The sequence below is a fragment of the Tripterygium wilfordii genome, chromosome 14, assembly GCF_013401445.1.
Source record: "Tripterygium wilfordii isolate XIE 37 chromosome 14, ASM1340144v1, whole genome shotgun sequence".
Classification (NCBI taxonomy): Eukaryota; Viridiplantae; Streptophyta; class Magnoliopsida; order Celastrales; family Celastraceae; genus Tripterygium; species Tripterygium wilfordii.
In genome coordinates, this window is record NC_052245.1 from 191,263 (window position 1) to 210,229 (window position 18,967).

Genomic DNA, 18,967 nt, shown 5'->3' on the forward strand with positions numbered 1-18,967 from the left:
AAAAGAAAGGGTTTTATTAGCGGATATCATATCTGGGTTTGTTAGGTTAAGTTGAGATTTTGTTGGATTCCTTTTCTTTGTTCCCCATATATACGAGTACCAAGAATTGATTAGATAATACAATTAGATGGGTCAGTGTGCATCTAGAGGAAGCAATGGCAGGGAAAGAAGAGCAGATGATTCACAGAGGCGAGGAGGTGGTTGTATGGCAATGGTGAAGCAACAAAGATCAAGGTGGTATATCGCTAGAAGATGTATTATGATGCTTCTTTGTTGGCACAAGTATGGAAAGTTATGATCTTTCATTCGCCATTGCTTAAATCTTTTCATTACAACATTGATTATTGTAAATATATATTTGCTTGTTTGGCTTGAATTTGAATGACAAAAGCTTTCTTTTTGTCTATCTTTGGATCAAGTTTTCTTCTTTATTTTGATTTTTTTTTTTCAATTTTGTAAATTTTCTCCTTTCTTCCATCTCCTTTGTCACAGAAGAAAACACAACTGTTATGTTTTGAATCAAACAGATATGAGTATGAATTTCATGCAGTGTTGAATGTGCATTTCCAAATCCAAGCAAATCATTTGAAACTAACAATCACTGTCTGCTATGCTGGAATCAAATAAGGTAGGTAATCACCATTCTCAAAAATCATTATTGTTGCAGTAAATTTTGAGAATTCTCACCTTGTACATGAATGACTAACTGAAATTAACGAATGAGAGATTACTTTAAGGCTTCTCCAATATTGTCCAAAATTTTCCCGGAAAATCACCCCAGAAAGTATGAATTATTCAGATTATATTAGTATTTTGCATTACCATTGGCACTTGCACGAGATGAGGTATCCCCCTATTGGAACAACAAGGCAGACAAATGGCCATGTATGCGTTCGCTGCGGTCCTGATCTGTTGGGTCTTATGGGCTCATCACATGTCATTTGGGACTAGAAACTATGAGGCTGGGTTTATGCCAATGGCAGATTTTGTGTTTTTGTCAATTTGATTTCACTGCTATTTCTCTGATATTTCTTGGTAAGTCATTGCTGGGGGAGGATGAACTTCTATGCTTGAATGTTGTTTGGGGGAATGGGGTTTCTTGAGAAAGGGCATTATTGATTATACTGGAGGATATGTGATTCATCTTTCATCTGGAGTTGCTGGTTTCACTGCCGCTTATTGGGTAAATTGACCTCAAACTCTCCAATTTTAATATGGATTTTTCTGAAATGGAGACGACTTCATCGCCCCAGAATGCATAAACTGTGCAGAAGAAGCAGCTTTTGATATCAATGTCAAATACAATTTTGGGGAGAGTTGGTGTAATGGTAGTGTCTCTCCCCCATACCATCGAGGTCAAGGGTTCGAGACGCCGAGGTCCAACCTCTATGAGGAATTATAGGATACAAGGTGAACAAAAGCCCTCCTCCCCAAAAGACACTACCACTCCCTCATCTCTCCCCCACACCATCGAGGTCAAGGGTTCGAGGCACGGAGGTGTTGATGGCAGGGTGAACAAAAACCCTCATCAACAATCGACTTAAAGATTGAAGGAAAAATTTCGAATTAGGTTTGTAGTGAATTACATGATGGGAGTTTTTGTTTGCCTTGCCATCAACACCTCCGTGCCTCGAACCCTTGACCTCGATGGTGTGGGGGGGGGGGTTTTGTTCGCCCTGCCATCAACACCTCCGTGCCTCGAACCCTTGACCTCGATGGTGTGGGGGGAGACACTACTACTCCCCCATCTCTTCCCCACACCATTGAGGTCAAGGGTTCGAGGCACGGAAGCGTTGATGGCAGGGCGAACAAAAACCCTCATTAACAATCGACTTAAAGATTGAAGGAAAAGTTTCGAATTAGGTTTGTAGTGAATTACATGATAAAGTTCATAGTGATTGTAGTTGTTATGAACCCAATTAACATTGCCACGTGTACTCTTGTTTTAGGTGTTACGAGATTTAGAATAAAAACATCCTTCTATCTCATTTGGCTTTAATCTTGATGAAATATACAGAATTTATTGTTCATTTGCTCTGCAATTCTTTCTATTGTCATTTCCATTTCTTGTGCTAGGCTTAGGTTTTAAAGGGGGTTTTAACATTTCAGGTATATGGGAGTAACTCATATTTGATCTTCAATCAATTATTGTTTTAGGCAAATGCTTCCAGGACTCAATTAACAGCACCAATTAATTAATCCCCATGTATTCAGGAGTTACAAGGGGCTTATTTCTTGTCATGCATAAGGCCACTTAACTGCTACATGCATCAGGAAAAAGCAGCAAGGGGGCAACTTTCTTTTCACAAATTTGACCGTTACATACACAAGTTTTCTTACTTCAACCAAATTCTTACAAAGAACAAAGTGCTTTACATCAGAATGAACAGGAACATAATTCATTCGTTCTTAACATTCATACCTTCTTTACATATGATGTATGCCAGATAGAGCGAGGCAGAGAGCTGGTCTATATGATGTAAATCTAATTTAAGATTGAGTGAAAAAAAAAAAAAAACATGTACATACCACAAATTCCAATTCCTTCAAGCACAGATTCCTCATGTTGTTCCTCTAACTCGGATATGCCCAATGGAAAGCTATGCCAAAGGGCGCCCATATGGCGATATCTGTTCTCTGACAAATATTCATCTGCCAAAAAGATGAGATGAACAGACAGACTGAAAAGGCAGCCAGAATGCAAACACTGTGGATGATCTTCTTCTCTAGGCAAACAAGTCTTGAAGAAAGTTCATTGAGATAAAAGGAGAGTTATGTAAGGCACATGTCATATGACCCATGAACAGAGGAGCATTAAAAATTGGATATACCTTAAACTTGGTTATTATTCATGTATTGTAGCGAAGCTTCATTAGTTTGTCCCTCAACATGGCTGCACATTGCACAAACCAGAAATCACTGATAAATAATTCAAATAAATACAAACATTTTTTTTAATGGAAAAGAATTCTATAGAATAGGCACCAAGAAGATGCGCCGAAAATTACAAAGGGGAGGAGAAACAAATGGCCTCAAGGAGATTGTAACAAGAATGGGAGCACCAGAGATTTAAAGTACCACGGATATTGTCAATAAACCCATCTGTAGAACAATCCCTATTATCAAAAGTTCTAAAATATGTGAAAAGTAGATGGCCATTTGTAAGATAAATCTGTATGAGAATGATGAATTAATTCTGTTCTATTAATACTACCTGCATCCTTGTATCTTTCCTCTTTGGCAGCTAAATTCATATTCATAAGAAGACTGAGTTCTTCAGCTACCGAATCAGGACCATCAATGGCACTGGACATGGTACAATTAATGCTCAGACTTGCAACAAAAGGGATAAGTGTTATAGCAAAGGTTGAAAAGTTAAGCACAGAACATACCTGTCAAGAGATACATCATAAGTAGGCTTTCTATCACGCACTCTGCTAACCCCATGGACGAGTCTTATAGCATCAGTGAACACAATCTGTTTACTTACATATATTGGTGCCTGCATGAAAAGAGTTTCAACTTCAAATGAAATTTACAGCAGCATTCACCAACAAATTTAAGGTAAATACTTATATTTGTGTAAGGTTTGACTAATGCTTTGATTAAAACAAAGATTTGAAACAATTAAACTAATCATGCAAGGGTAGTACGTTCAAGTTAAACTTATAATAATTCTGGACACCGAAAATTTTTATTGAGCAACCTAAATACAGCTTGATTGTTAAGTTGGTCCCTAAGAATCATAATAAAATAGTCCAAAACATAAGAAACAAAACAAAATTCAAACAGAGTAATGGACATACAAAACATAAATTAAGTAAGCATTCCGCAACAATGATGTGCAGATAGATACCTTGCATCGGTTTGCCACAATCATGGCATCTGAAGGTCGTGCATCAACGCTTAGAATTTCATTTCCCTCCGACTGCATATATCATAAAACTGGTTTAACATAAGCAAAAAAATTCTCAAAACTTCTCTAAAATAGTAAAGCTATTCAATTGATAAACCACCTTGCCAAAATATATCCTTGCAAAGTAAGTATTTACCACTCGCTCAGTGATTCTCACCTCTTTCACCTGAAATGAAGGAAACAAACCCCCCAGAAAATGGTGGGGTTGAAGAGGTTGAATAAATCAGTTAAACTGAATATCGCTATGTTTTAACATTTCTTATGAGAAGTAAGTCTTAACACATTGAGTTGCAATCCCAGCTAACAACATGATGTGAGATTAGCATGAACGAAGTACTCAAGTTGAAGTTACCCAAAGTATAGGCCAATCACCATTCACCTAGGAGGTCATTCAGTTTCTCTTTAACGAATTTATTATCTCACAGAGAATGTTGAGAAGCTCAATTATACCTAGAGAATGTTGAAATTCTAAGTCAAACTATCATCTTTCTTACATTTACTGTATCATTTTGATATATCCAATCTTGTATTCCCATTTTAATGGAAACTGTTTTCTGAGTATCCTAGATAAAGCGAGGAAGGGAGACAAAAGAAATGCTAGTTCAAAATATGTCAACGGCTTGAGAAAATCAGCTCCTTACATCACATCCAAGTCTTTCTGATACGTCATGCACAAGCTCGAATTGATCTGGACACTCCTGCAACAGAAAAGTATATTTAAGAGAATAAATATAAAGTGAAGCTATAGTAAATTATTACTAATTTCATAGAAATTACCCCATTAGCATTCTCCTCTAAATTATCTATAAGTTTTTGAATAGCAAATTCCCCTGCAGTAGCAAACATATAGCATTCATTAGATGCTGATCACCCTAGACATAAGCATATGGACAATGACAAATTGATGATGCTAGAGAATATTTTGGTATACCTACACTAATTGGAAGCAAAAAATCTCCATCACAAGAAATTTTAAGAAAGATTGTGGGACTCTGAAATCGTCGAAGAAAATCTTCTTCTATTGCACTGACTCTCGGTTCCTTTGCTTGGACAATAGAAAAAGACAATTTACGATAAGGCGGCCGTTTAAACTGCTCCCCCAATCCATGCTTCTGCATGCGATAGTGTGAAATGCTTTCTGCACCAGTGAAAGTCTTATTCACTCAAATCAGACTGATGAACAATAAAAAGTATAAAAACATTCACAATCATTCTCTCAATATACGTCCCAAGAAATCCCACTACTAACTACATTAATGATGAAAACACCAGAAAATCGGCAAAAGCCATTAATATATCTGCACAAACAGTCTACACCCAATGAGATTACAAAGATAAGTAGCAATCTCCTATACAACTTACGTCTGTGTGGCCATCTACCATCCATTGAAAGCAACTCGCATGTTACGGATTTTCCAATCCGTAATTGCAGATTATCCAATCCAAAAGAACCTTTTCGTTAGTCAAATAATCACAGAACGACCATCAAAATGCGTGCTTTATTGAGAAAAATTAATTCTAACGTTGCAGTGAAAGCAACAATTGTGAACTAATGAAAACGAACCGACAAAATAAAAGAAATCTAGTCATACAAAAAAGTATAGAGGGAGGACCTGGAAGGAGGATGGAGGCTTCTAGATATTCGTAATCATCGCCATTACCAGATCGGGCACCGAAGAAGCTTCCAGGATAAGAGGACTTGCAGGAGATGAGGACCAACCTAGGGCCTCCTCGAAACGGCGTCGCCTTCCACCCGAATCGAAAGGACAACCGAAATGATGAAGAAGAAGCTGTGAACGAGTCCTTCACGCAAGGGGTCAAATACGCTTGATCCGAGAAGGCTCTGAAACCCGAAACTGTACGTAGACATAGCTGAGCTGCAAGCATTATCATATGAGAGAGAGAGAGAGAGCTGAGCCTGCTGGACCAACAACGAAGAGGAAACAGAGGTAGTTGAATGAATCCAATAAACGACGAGGCAAGAGCAACTCGTTTTTCATTATTATGTTACTCTAAATGATTTTCTAATGGGCCTATTAGCCCATCAAGTATGGGCTTATTATTTGGGGCTTCTCTGTTCTCTGTTTCGTTTGTTACTGAAAATACCTATTATGTTACTCTAAATGATTTTCTAATGGGCCTATTAGCCCATCAAGTATGGGCTTATTATTTGGGGCTTCTCTGTTCTCTGTTTCGTTTGTTACTGAAAATACCCAGACGCAAGTGGTCCCGCCAATTAGAATATGCGTAAAAACGGTGGGGTTCAATTATGAAGATTCAAAAAGTAAGTCGTCAAGTATTTGTTTCTAGGTTGCTCTTCTGTTTACATTTGGCGTTCAATTACGCAATTCACTTCATTAGGATATAAATACAGACACAACCCTTTAGTTTTAATATCCACTGCCGTGGAAATGTCTTCACGCAAACAGAACAGCTCAGCCCAGTTGATTTAGCAGGGTATATCCAGTGATAAGACGCAGAACCAAACATCACAGGTGTGGCATACTAGATTAAAACAACAGTTGATGGCTTCAGTAATAAATATCATTTACGCAAGCGCAAGGTAGAATTTTCAACCCAAATACATGCCACAGACAATACACACAGCACGATATATCAATCTACTCCAATGGAAAACGTCCGACAAAGAACAAGAGCACTGCATAAGAAACGTCGTGAAACAATGATATATAGTAGTAAACCCCCAAACAACAAAAACTGAAGATTGTTACACCACCATGGGTGAATTTCACCGGCGTTTGGCTTTCCCTAATGTAGGAACAGGAAAATAACTACTGCTCACCTACCGCCACGAGAATACCTTCTGTCTGGGCTACCATAAGGGGAGTAAGGAAGCGACCTTGACCTTTCCCTCCTTGATCTCCCAGCATAGGGAGAGTGCCTCGGAGAATAATCACGACCACCTCGATACGGTGAGCGCCTCGGAGATCTATAATAGTCATCACGGCCACGATATCTTCCACGATCACCACCTCCACGATCGCCACCACGACCACCTCCAAATTCATTAATAAGAAACTATAAATCAGCATAAAATACAAATTGACAGGATAAATGACAAGTTAACCATTTCAACTTACCATAATCCCTATTGCTTTTCAACCCAAGATAATGTCCCGGTGTAGGAGTTCTAGCTCGTTTCCTACGCGACTGAAAAGTAAATAAACCTCAATTTTCAAATTTACAGAAAAAAAAAATGATATACAAAACATTTTAGGTGCTTACACAAACTTCTTTGCAATCAAACATAACACTCAGGTATTACAACAAATGAATTGAAAAATAAAAGGAAGAAAGGCCATACCATCACACAACTTTAGCAAGTTTAGCATTCAAAAAGATAATTGTAAGGGGAATATTTACTAAAAAATCAATAAAAAATTTAAAAAAGGAGAAGAAAAACAACATCAGGCACACACGACTAGCGTCCATTAAATGATGCCAGGTATGGAATACCATAAAGCCTGATTAGAAAGTTGATGGTAATGTCCGTTGATTAGTTGAGAGAGTTGAAAGTGAATGCTGAGGTTGTATAGTTGTTGGGCAATATAGTTGCTATGTTTAGTTGATCACAAGCATTTGAAAAGCTGTTTAAGCTGGCCATTGATCAAGCTGTTTCACTAAAGTTGACACGGATGAACTGATTATCTTTGATTGCCGCCAACACGGCTGACGCAATTTGTTCTGAATATAACCAGAAAACCTGCAAGTTAAAATGAAAGGAAACCAACTAAACTGATTAATATATATGAACAACGATAAAACCAAGTTACCTTCTCCACAGTTATGTATCGACCCTCTAAGACAGACTGGTTCAGATATTTAACACAGCGGTTGGCATCATCAACATTGTCCATAGTGATAAAAGCAAAACCACGAGAGATGCGTGTCCGGGGCTCAACAACAAGAAAACATGAAGCAACCTGAAACATAAAAGATTTATTAGTTTTTTTGAAGTATCTAAAGCATGTATTAGTCATCATTCACAATCAGTAGTTAACATCAAGTTTCAGCCATAAACCTCCCCTAACAACCAGAAAGGCAAGGAAGAAGACAAAAACCTTTCCCTCCTTGGAGAAATGTTCTTCAAGTTCCCTCTCCGTAACCCTTGTAGATAGACCAGTTACATAGAGTGTATTTCCAGGATTCACAACTTCAGTCCTGGGTCTTACAGCAAGCAAGGACAAAAAAGGTTTCATAAAATAATAGTAGCTATAGTTGCAATATCATCTAAGGGACCCAAATAAAACGCTCAACTAACCTGCCATGGCTTCTGGACCTTGATCTGGACCATAAATACACCGCCATCAAAATAAAAGGCCATAAGAGCAGGTATTGATGTCAGATATTGGTGAAAAATAGAAATGTCACGTCTCAGATGATGCACAACGAATGAAAATGGAAACAATGTTCCAACCAACCTGCCACGGCTTTGGGATCGGGATCTAGCCCTTGGCCTTGGCACTGATCTGGATTTGGACCTAGACCTAGATCTGGACCTTGATTGTTCTCTCCAAGGGGAAGGAGACCGTGAATACCTGGTAGAACCGCGGAAAGGAATATCAACTGAAAGGAGATATCTAGGCAGATGGATAATGATTAAGCAGCAGTTAAACAAGAATTTTCTAAACAAAGAATCTTTGCTTCCAAACAAGCCAGACCCTCTATTACATTTTCCAGATCTCCATAGAACAAAAAACTGACTAAAACACATATCCAACAAAAAAACACAGCAGAGCCCCCTTAAGAAATTGATTACAAGTTCATTGAATACAACCTCATGTCCCTTCCCATAAACCCCCAAGCAGAAAACCACAATACCCACGGCCACAATCATAGGTATACGAAACATCACCAAAGTTTTTTAATACACATCAACACAAATTCATATAAAACGAATCATGGAACCGAATTCTTATAAAGCTTTTTCACATAACAGAAAGATCATCCAAAATAGTCAAAACCCTAACTATAGACAATCTCATCTACCAATCAACACCATCCTGGATCATATGGCAGAGTAACAACGTTGAATACAAAAAAAAAAAAAGATTACATGAAAGCCAAACAACGATCAAATTTAGTGTATAGATCGCTTACCTTTTGCGAGGAGAATCGGCCTGCACAAAATTCAAACACGATTACATTCGATCTTTCGAAGAAAGAATAAAGCAATTAAAAATAACCCAAAGCAAACGATCGTAAAGAGCGTAGATGACTTGCCATTGCAACACAAGACGAAAGGAACCCTAGAATCGGAAGAAGAGCCTCGCGAACAGTCGAACTAAAAGGAACCCATTTGAGCCTGAGAGGCTCAATTAAATAGGCCACATTCCTGGTTGGGCTCTTATTTGGGCCTTAGATTGACAGTCTATATCTAAAATAAGGGCCCGTTTAGTGGGCTCATAAAAGCATTTAGAGTCAGTTTTGAAATTCTGACGCTTCTTTCCTTATTGGCCCACGATGATTCCGTAGGCCACTTGTTCACTGCGTCTAATACTCTATAGTGCTAAATACTCCATCCTTCTCCCATATTCTTTCAAGAGGAAGAGTGAACTACTGAGCTCCACTGGCATTCCCAGACCCGGAAGTTCTTTTCTTTTGGGTTGTTATCATATATTATTATTATTGTTATTATTTAATTGTTTAGTTTATGTTAATTTAGGTTTCCTAGTTTATATTGATTTTGGTTCTGCTTATATTTCCTTTATTAAATTTAGGTTTCTTTTGTCTTTAGGCTTTAGTTTGGCTCTATTCCCTAATATCTTCTCCCACGCAATACATTGAATAATATCGTATCGAAACAGTATTATCAACCTTGCAGCTATGGTTGATTCAAGTTATGGAATTTGAGAGTATACAATGCCTCTGTATTTATTTTTTCTCTCACTCTGTCAACTAAACTTTTTATTTGATTGCGTTGTTGTGTTTTGCAGATTGGTTGTGGAAGAAGTGGGTCTGAAATAAGGCTGGGAAAGGGGAAGTCATACTTGGCTATTTACTAATCCTATTTTTCTTGGGGGGTTTTATGTAAAGTATTGATTTTTCTTCTGGGTTCCGTGGGACTGAAATAAGGCTGTTGAAGTCATTCGGCGATTCCTCATACTTGGCTATTGCTACAAGTATATTTTCTGGGTGGGTTTTTGTAAAGTTCTCATTTTTCTTCTGGGTTCCGTTTTGAAGTGGGACAGAAATAGTCACGAGCTGATTCCTCATACTTGGCAATCTACTAAAACTATTCTTGATTGGTTTTATGCAAAGTTTTCTACTTTCTTCTGTGTTCCGTTTTTATCTTTCTTGTTTACAATAACTCAGTGTAGTGTAGTGTAGAGAAACATATGTGCTAGGACTCCATGTGTTTGTATAACCAAACCCACTCATTATTTCTTCCTAGGTCATATAGCATCAGATATAACAACTATACTGCAAAGAAAAGGTAAATAATCCCCGTGTGTAGTGACAGTCAGGGCGTAGGACTTGTGACCTTTAGGTTGTACCCCTACAACTCTACCATTGATTCAACTTTATTTTGATTTTTTTGCAGATTGTTTGATGGAAATCTACTCCTGAAAGCGCATTTCATCATGGCAATTAACTCAGCTGAAAACCAAAGAGAAAACCCAGGTAAGCATCCCAGAGAAACAGAAATTGAAGAAGACATCTCAAGCTTCTTCACATGCGAGATCTGCATAGAACCGGTGGCTATGAGCAAGAAATTCAAGAACAAAAAGGACTGCACACACCCTTTTTGCCAGGGCTGCATAGCCAAATACATAGAAATGAAGCTCCAAGAAAACACTACTTCGGGTGGGAACATATACTGCCCTGGACTGAACTGTTCCTGCATTCTGGATCCGCGATCTCATGCAGGCCTACAATCTCACCTGGTGTGTTGGTGTGATTTTCTCTGCGACTCAGCTGTTTTAAGCTCTGAGAGGAGCTACTGCCCTAACAGGAATTGCTTGGAGTTGGTTGTGAATGAGTGTTTGTGGAGGCAAAGTGTAAGAAACTCTTTTGCTTCCGGTGCAAGACTGCATGGCATGGATAAAATTTTAAGATGCAAAGAGAGTAGAGATGGGGATGATCATGATATTCTGTTTGCTAAGCTCATGAAGAGGATGAAATGGAGAAGGTGTCATCATTGCGTGGAGCGTAATCATGGTTGTCCTCATATTGTTTGCAGGTTTGTCTCTCTCTCTCTCTGTTTCTTTCTCTGAATCTATTTTCCTCAAAAAAAGAGTCTAATTTTTCTTTCAGATAACAAGGTTTCTTTTCCCAGCACGAAATAATTATCTTGCTTGAATTGTTGAAATGGGTTTTGGATGGATGTAGATGCGGGACGCTTTTTTGCTACCTTTGTGGGAGAAGGCTCTCCATCTCTCACCGGTGCTGGCAGTCGCATTTCTTTGACACTGATATGCTGATGGATGGGGGATTTCTGATTTGTATGATCGTTGCCACTGCTTCTGCTTTGCTGTGTGTGATCTGTACTTCCTCAAATGACACATGCCTTCCGACCATTTTAGGATGTGTTCACTCTTAGTGGTGCCCAAGTTGATCTCGAATTTCAAATCTGCATTATTATCTGCCGCCGAATTCTCATCTCAAGTATCCTTTGGCATGGCATTGCAGGCCAAAAAGAGACGACAGAATGCAAATGTATCATTCATATCAGCAAATATTCACATCCCAGCCTTCTTATTATTCACATTGCTTTGCTTGCACACTGACACATACAGTCCAACACAATTTTACAAAGACCCACACCCATTCAATCAATGAATTGAAAAGAATAGTAGAAAGAATAATAATCTGATATTCTAAAAGGCTCATAAGCATCTTCTCACTTTCATATTTTACTTCACATGAAATGATACTCGAAAATGGAAAATCTTACGTAGTTAAGACATCAGGAAGTGAAACAGAATGACCTCCAAGCACTTTGCCACCAACATCTGGGAATTCCTCATATCCAGGCAAAGGGCCAACCTTCCCATCGGCATCAACCCGTATAGGATACTTGAGAAGGTGTCCCTGCAATAAGCTGAAATTCGGATCCGCATACCTCTTCCAGTTTTCTTCAGCAATCTCATTTACTGTCTTCACGCATTTCAAACTCTCTGGTTCTATGAAGCATTCATCTACTGAACCAAGATGCTCTGACCAAAGTGACATCCTAAACCCATAGATCTGCAAATCAAACGGATCATCGTAAGACTGCCAATTAGTTGGCCCTTCATGGCAATACTCTAAAGATAGAAAACAAGTGACTAGTTAAGTAATGTAAAATATTGTATTGGCAGTTATGAGGTAAGCTAGACAGGGAAGTACGTAAAACTAACCTGACCACGTGGATGTCTCTTCCTCTCAGACCATGTGTGATGGGGTTGATATGCACCCATAGCTATCTCTGTATCTTTTGTGCCAGCCATGGATCTTTGATTAATATTGGCAGATCCAACAATTAGATATTCATCATCAACTACCATTCCTTTGGCATGAACATAAATCATGAAGCGTTGGGACTTGAAAGAATCAGAGACCTGAGAAAATTTTGAATACAATCAACTCTAAATGCCTCAGGCTGAACAAAACAAAAAACTTTTACACATCACCAAAAAAAAAAAAAAAAAAAAGAAGGTTCCCTTCAGTTTTACCGTCTCCCCATTGTTTGTTGACATTTCCTTCGGAATTTCTTCCCGTTTACCGACGCAATAGAAATTGAGGTAATCCTGAGGATGTGAATCCGAAAGTTGCATGGATTTCAGTTCCCGTGCTACAACATCATACATCATTTGCATTGTCTGTGACTGCAAAAGTTAAACATACAAGTTAGTGTGCTTTTTCTCACAAGAAAAACAAAAAGATTGGGGATTATTATTGCAATAACTATTTTGCATCACTGCAACTCTACCACTAGGCCACATGTTTGCCTGTGCGGCTGTGCCAAGATACTTATAAAATGTAAACAACTTTTGTACACAAGATTCCCGTAGTGAGCGGAGTCGGGACATGCAATATGTACACAAATCTTATCCTCACATTATATGTTGAGCGACTGTTTCCAAAAATTAAACATGTAACCTCTAGGTTGCGTCCCCGCAACTCTACCACTGAGACACATGTCTGCCTTAATAGATAGACGTATAAATCAACTACTTCAGTAACACGAGAAGATTTCAAATCCAAGTCCCATTCTTGCTAACTACAATGAACAAAATACCCATCCTCTTGAATATTTTTAACAGAAGCGCTCAAAGGCTCTTTTCCCGCAAAGACTCCTCCAAAATATTGTGAAAAATAAATACCCTTTAACTTTAGAGATAAATCATGCCAACTCCACGGACCAACCAATGAGATTACATTTAACTGATGCGATAACTATCAATAAACAATGGTAAACAAGAACATGACAGTAATGCTTTCGCAGTGAGATGGCACTACGTGAATATTTGTGAATTGGGTCTTTAAGGTTTTATTACAAAGATCATCTGATGCAGCATGCATAGCCCTTGCATTCCTTGCTGGTTACGACAAGCGCAAAGGATACCGTTGATTGATAAGTTATTTAGTTAGACTTGCAATTGTTTCCTATTTCGTTTCCTACTTATTTGCTTAACTTGTTTCCTATTCCTGCACGAATTTATGTTAGGGTTTGATTTGTTTGTAAGGCATCTATATAAGAGTGCCACTTCCGTTTTGATTGAATTATTATTGATTGAAATAAAACTAGAGAGTTCTCTCTAAACTGTCTATCAACTTGTGCCTATTGGGCCGCAAGGTATAGAACCCCTAGCTACTGGTTATTCTCTGCGTGGGAATCAACAGGAGCTTAGGCTTGGTTTGTTTGCAAGTGTGTTGTCTCATCTCTGTCTTTACGTGCACCATCACCATCTAATCTCATAAATCTAGATATATTTCAAGTGCATACAGTTTTCATATTGTAGACCAACTTACCTGCCAATAGAGAATTTCCTGCATTGTGTTGAATTTTGGATCACCCTCAGGCCACATAGGCACAATAACATACACTGCAAATCTCTCATTAGATCTGATCTTGCTTGCAATCTTCAATGCCAACTCCATAGGAATTAGATTATCAGCTCCTGTTCATACCATTGAAACAAGTAATTTCAGAAAATAAAGAATGAAAATGAAAGACATATAGTTGTGCTTTATGGTTCAAAAGGTATTTCAATTAACCAATCAAAGATGAGAAATCTAAAAAGATGGATAAAAAGAAAAACGAAGGTTACAAATACCACATTAACAAACGAATAAGTTGTAAACAAAATAGCCCTTGCCAATGCTCTCCAATAGAGATAAAACAGCACAACACTACTAACAAGGCAAAGACAAAAGCTACTATCCAGTAGATCTTCTCAAAGGCATTAGATAATCAGCTCTGCCTTGTAAAACTAATGTAACATCGACAAACTGCAGAAAAATACAGCAATTACAGTGCTATAAGATGAAAAATTGTTTTCATATGATGCAAAAATTATATCAGAGAATAGCAGTGCGGCAATGAGAAAAATCGATAGAATTTATTTATGAGAGTAAGAAGTGAAGAGACAAACCTAAAAAGGCATGGCTTGAAATAGTATGGAAGGATATGAATTCAATAGGAGTTGTTGAGAGCATGATCCTAGATAGAAATGAATGGCGGAAAAGAATTCAAGTAGTGAATTTTCATTGATTTTCTCATAGACTCATGTAGACCCTAAAACTTCTGTGATCAAGAACTCTAATGATGATGATGACGATAAAAAAAGGTAAACAACTCTTGTGCACAAGGCTCCCACAGGGAACGGGGCTGGGGACATGCAAAAATAGCTTTGTAGAGAATGATAAAAGTGCAGCAACAAGTTCAATGATCAACTAAGGGAAGCAATTCCTGAAATTTTTTTACATATATATATATATATATATATATATATATATATATATATATATATATATATATATATATATATATAGTATCATAACATTTAAGACCGATGCAGATATATTAGGAATAGTGTCATCTTGTCAGATTAAGTAACAGATGCTAGTTCCTAGTCATCACTTGCAAGAACCCAACTATGTCAAGTGCAATTTATACATCAAATTCTATATATTGAGCCATTATTTTGCATAATAACATATGAAACTTCCCCAGAGGAAATAACTTTGTACAAACAGAGAACAATTACATTGATGAAACATATCACTGTGATAACAACCTGCATTTTTGTATGATGGCCATGCATATGATGATCCAATAAAATATTGATTCTCAATATATATAAAATGCTGGGCAGATCTGATTGCCTGGATGTATGCCGTTTGAATGCTTTTATCTATAACTTGACTTTTTGAACAGATAAGGTTCTGCAAATAAAAAACAGAGTGAAACTGGGAATTTTAATAGTGTACCAAAGAGGCAGTGACACTTTTAAGTGAACGCACTGTAAGCGATCAGAAGAAAATGCAAGACAGTAGACAAAGTTGTCAGTGTATAGACCTGGGCCCTGGCCACATCTACATTTTTTGGAAATCCTTTCAATGATCCTGAGTCAATAGATCGAAAAATCTGCAACACAGGAAACACTTGAAGCAATATTTTATGAGAACAGAATGTGAAAATAAAATTAAGAGATTTCACTTAAAATCAGACTGCATTTCACAACCTGAACATGCCAATTTTCTGGATTCTCTTCACTAGAAACCCATAATATAGGATCATCCTCAGGAATTACTGTAACACCATTCTTCACCGCCAAAGCAGGACTCAAGATCCATGAGATGCGTTCAATCTTTATTAAGGCATCGTCATGCCAGTGAGAGACCCTTTTGAATCGTAGTCCAAGCTCAGTCCACTTTGTTGCTTTCCTCCAACGCTGCTCAAAGTTTATAAGAACATCATATACAGCAGGTCCATCTATTCTGCAGTGCAAGTCATGCCATGGTTGCCTTGGTCCTTTCGCAGCCTAATCATCCAAAAGGAAAAGGATGCAGAAATGTGGGGCAAGGGAAGAAGAAACTCAGAAGCAAGGAATGTTGTAACAGATGGGAGAATTTTGGCCACGGAAAATGTCAAAGCAACTAGTGAGAACTATACAACAGCATTGTGCCGCTCAAAAGTCAAAACTATGAATAAGAGATGCAAAATTGTTAACAACAAAGAACAATCTTGTGATATACTGATATTATGGTCGCAGAAGCTGCCGTGTTTGACATCATATGCAAAGATACACAAGCTTTTGAGTTGATTAATAAGTCTATAACCAAGTTCAGAGTAAATCATATTAAAATGTATAAGACACTTTATGAGAGTCAGTAAAAGGTAACATGAACTGTTTTCATTGAGAAATTACTTACAGGAAATGTGGGTTGGTGTAAGTCATCCTTAAATACACTGTCAAGGTCATGGAATAGTCGATGCTCCGGTGTATCATATCGACCATCACAAAGATCAAGACCTCCTAAGAAAGCAGTGATCTTTCTATCGTTACCATGTGCTTGTGTGTCCACAAGTACACATTTTTGGTGGTGTGTAAACATGGTGCCAACGACCTGGATACAGCAACACAAAATAAAATTCAGTATGTTTTTCAGCTTAAAAACAAAGCAATGATGGTCAAAACTCAGAGAACAATTTCTCAGGCAATCAAAAGGATAGAAAATCAGATATCATCCATAATAAGATACCAAAGCTGCAATCGTGAGTACAGGATCAAAGACATTATGTTGTAACTAGACTGAAAAGATGGGAAATGAGATGAACAAAAAGGGTCCAATATCAGGCCATCATCAAATGTTATTAACACTCACAGAGTCACAGTGCATTCGTCCCTAGTAGGAATATTTAGGAGGACAGTTTGTCACAAAAGTCATCTGGAACTTATTTGCAGTATGAAGGGAAACAACACCACCAGTAAGATATTTTGCACACTGCATCAAAAAATTAACATGTTGCCTTTGGATTCAAATCCAACCTACTCAGGATTATCAAAGATGGAAATGAGAGGGATACACTAAGAAAAAAACCATACAGGTTTACAACATGTGAAATGAGTCAATGACTGATAAAAGATCCTATCAATGCTGGTAGGTTGACACTCAACTAATAAAGGATTGGGAATAGAAGGATAGAGACAAATTGCTATATGTTTATTCACGCTAGAAATAAGTATGCAAAACAACACAATAGCTAGGTGCCAGGAAAACAGAGATTGACATGCACACATCTCTTGCCACTAGGCAACATTCTAGAAAATTCACCAATTGTTAAGCTCAAAATGTAGCAGAATCAACCTAGCATCAGATACTGAATCCACAACAAACTTGATACCAATTATCTGCCCAGAGCAAGCAAACATCAATAAAAAAAAACCACAAATTAACTGCTTATAAGACATCAATGACAAGTGAGACAAATCTTGCCTGCTGCTTCAAAAAACCAAGCTTACTACTGGCATATCGAGGTGCCAGCACACAAGTCACAGACGAACGCTTGAAAAACTTCCGTGTTTCTTCGTCATGAGTCTGCATTACTCCTGCCTGCATTCATAAGCACCTTAAGTAACCAAATTGTGGAAACATTTCCACTAGTGGTCATAAATGGCTTCTACGAAAGGAGAATTACAATAAACAGTCCAAAATATGCTAGACTGCTAATCATCACTTATCAGCTATGAAATCATATTTAAAATGACTAACGGTCAGCTGAAGCATCTCAAATACAAAATTCATATAAAAAATCGCTATTCAAGTTGAATTCCCACCGTTTTAATGCCGAACTTGTCGTGGGAGGTCTTATCATCCCAAATCAACAGCAGAACCCTCACCCCTTCCTCACTTTTGTACTTCAACAACTCACCAAGAGTCAAATCCCCACCTCGCGGCAATGGCCGGGTTGGCTCTCTGACCAACTTGATCTTGTAGAAAACTGACCAGCCCACAATATACACCAAATGATGCGCCTCCGATATGGCATAACAAATATCTTCCCAACAGTTGTCTTGTTTATAAGACTTTCCACCATCCAATTCAATCTCAGGAAGCATGCCGTCAAGCACGTGTGCATCTTGGTAGAGTCTAAGGCTACTCCCTTTCCTCAGCGGGAAGTAAGTGTTTCTCACACCTTGGTGGGCAGGATCTCCGGCAATGCCGTGGCGATACAGGGGATTCTTCTCGAATGGGACAAACGTCATCTCGATATGGAGCGCCGAGTCCGGCTTTGGCGGCTTGCCGGAAGGAGCAATAATTGGGAACCATCCGGCAATGGGCTCACCGGTGGCGATCTTTTGGGCGGGTAATTTAACCATTCCCATCAATTCGGCGCCGAACACGTCGTCGTCCTTGACATGGAACTCGAGGTTAACCACAGGGTGAGCCAAAGGAATTAGGAAGTGTTCGTCCCATCTAGGGCATCGAGCGTTCTTAATTACACGAGTACGAGCGACGGTAGCCTGAGGGACGCAGACGGTGACGTAAGGATCACTGGTGATGATATTCTTCCGGTGGTCCTTGACTCCCCGTTCTCTTCCTTGGTCCTCTGCGTCAGATGTGGAGCTCGGCGGCGCACAGACAGCGAAGCAGCGGCGAAGGCGCCGTGTAACGAGATCCATGTTGGGTAACCCACGCGCCTCGAGAATGTGCAAGTCTAGATCACCATGAAGGCAAGTGAGCTGCTTCTCGTCCGTGGCGTTCTCCATTGTGGCAGTAGTTTCTGCAGCACAGAGCGGAAGAAACTAACTACTGTGGAAAGAATAAGACGGGTGAAGAAGGTCAGATGAGGAGGGAATTAAAGGAACAGAAAGAAAGAAAGTAGTTGCAGTTGGCGGAAGGAAAGGAATTTGGAGTTTGGAGAGGAAAGTGAACAGTTACAGAAGAGTATAACAAGGAAAGTAAAGAATAGAGAGCAAGTGTTTTATTTTTTTTTTTGTTGAATGGGTTGGCTTGATCTGTAAGTAAGTAACGCCACGGGGGACCTCCGTTTTTTTATTTCTGTGTGTGGGGGGATGAGATTAATAATATTCATGA

The 18,967-nt window shown here is 38.6% G+C and overlaps 4 protein-coding genes across 11 annotated transcripts; 1 reads left to right on the plus strand and 3 right to left on the minus strand.

The window, feature by feature from the left end:
- Positions 1–2,270: 2,270 nt before the first annotated feature.
- Positions 2,271–5,905, minus strand: LOC120015256 (bifunctional nuclease-like). Of its 5 annotated transcripts, none has more exons than XM_038867589.1 (11): positions 5,530–5,905; positions 4,848–5,054; positions 4,694–4,746; positions 4,558–4,614; positions 4,017–4,082; positions 3,857–3,928; positions 3,393–3,502; positions 3,215–3,306; positions 3,009–3,102; positions 2,832–2,893; positions 2,271–2,652 (listed from the first exon to the last, which is right to left on the minus strand). In XM_038867589.1, the coding sequence occupies exons 1-10, from the start codon at positions 5,807–5,809 to the stop codon at positions 2,833–2,835; spliced, it is 1,092 nt and encodes a 363-aa protein (XP_038723517.1). In that variant the 5' UTR covers positions 5,810–5,905; the 3' UTR covers positions 2,271–2,652; position 2,832. The 5 variants fall into 5 exon arrangements, with proteins under 5 accessions (XP_038723517.1, XP_038723516.1, XP_038723520.1 ...); XM_038867588.1 differs by having other exon boundaries at positions 2,271–2,740; XM_038867592.1 differs by lacking the exon at positions 5,530–5,905 and adding an exon at positions 5,279–5,503 and having other exon boundaries at positions 2,271–2,740.
- Positions 5,906–6,557: 652 nt separating this feature from the next.
- On the minus strand, positions 6,558–9,255 carry LOC120015257 (serine/arginine-rich splicing factor SR45a-like). 2 transcript variants are annotated; one of them, XM_038867594.1, is made up of 8 exons: positions 9,161–9,255; positions 9,038–9,057; positions 8,359–8,475; positions 8,199–8,222; positions 7,999–8,098; positions 7,711–7,860; positions 7,018–7,087; positions 6,558–6,933 (listed from the first exon to the last, which is right to left on the minus strand). In XM_038867594.1, exons 1-8 carry the CDS (start codon positions 9,161–9,163, stop codon positions 6,716–6,718), a joined length of 702 nt encoding a protein of 233 aa, XP_038723522.1. In that variant the 5' UTR covers positions 9,164–9,255; the 3' UTR covers positions 6,558–6,715. The 2 variants fall into 2 exon arrangements, with proteins under 2 accessions (XP_038723522.1, XP_038723521.1); XM_038867593.1 differs by having other exon boundaries at positions 7,999–8,104.
- Positions 9,256–9,459: 204 nt separating this feature from the next.
- Positions 9,460–11,509, plus strand: LOC120015081 (E3 ubiquitin-protein ligase arih1l-like). Of its 3 annotated transcripts, XM_038867302.1 has the most exons (4): positions 9,483–9,542; positions 9,874–10,373; positions 10,482–11,120; positions 11,270–11,509. In XM_038867302.1, the coding sequence occupies exons 2-4, from the start codon at positions 10,291–10,293 to the stop codon at positions 11,478–11,480; spliced, it is 933 nt and encodes a 310-aa protein (XP_038723230.1). In that variant the 5' UTR covers positions 9,483–9,542; positions 9,874–10,290; the 3' UTR covers positions 11,481–11,509. The 3 variants fall into 3 exon arrangements, with proteins under 3 accessions (XP_038723229.1, XP_038723231.1, XP_038723230.1); XM_038867301.1 differs by having other exon boundaries at positions 9,460–10,373; XM_038867303.1 differs by having other exon boundaries at positions 9,461–10,072.
- Positions 11,510–11,606: 97 nt separating this feature from the next.
- On the minus strand, positions 11,607–18,893 carry LOC120015080 (phospholipase D delta-like). The gene is made up of 10 exons (XM_038867300.1): positions 17,707–18,893; positions 17,366–17,482; positions 16,301–16,495; positions 15,610–15,909; positions 15,444–15,512; positions 15,163–15,310; positions 13,895–14,043; positions 12,595–12,747; positions 12,280–12,480; positions 11,607–12,127 (listed from the first exon to the last, which is right to left on the minus strand). Exons 1-10 carry the CDS (start codon positions 18,637–18,639, stop codon positions 11,831–11,833), a joined length of 2,562 nt encoding a protein of 853 aa, XP_038723228.1. The 5' UTR covers positions 18,640–18,893; the 3' UTR covers positions 11,607–11,830.
- Between the last annotated feature and the right edge of the window lie 74 nt (positions 18,894–18,967).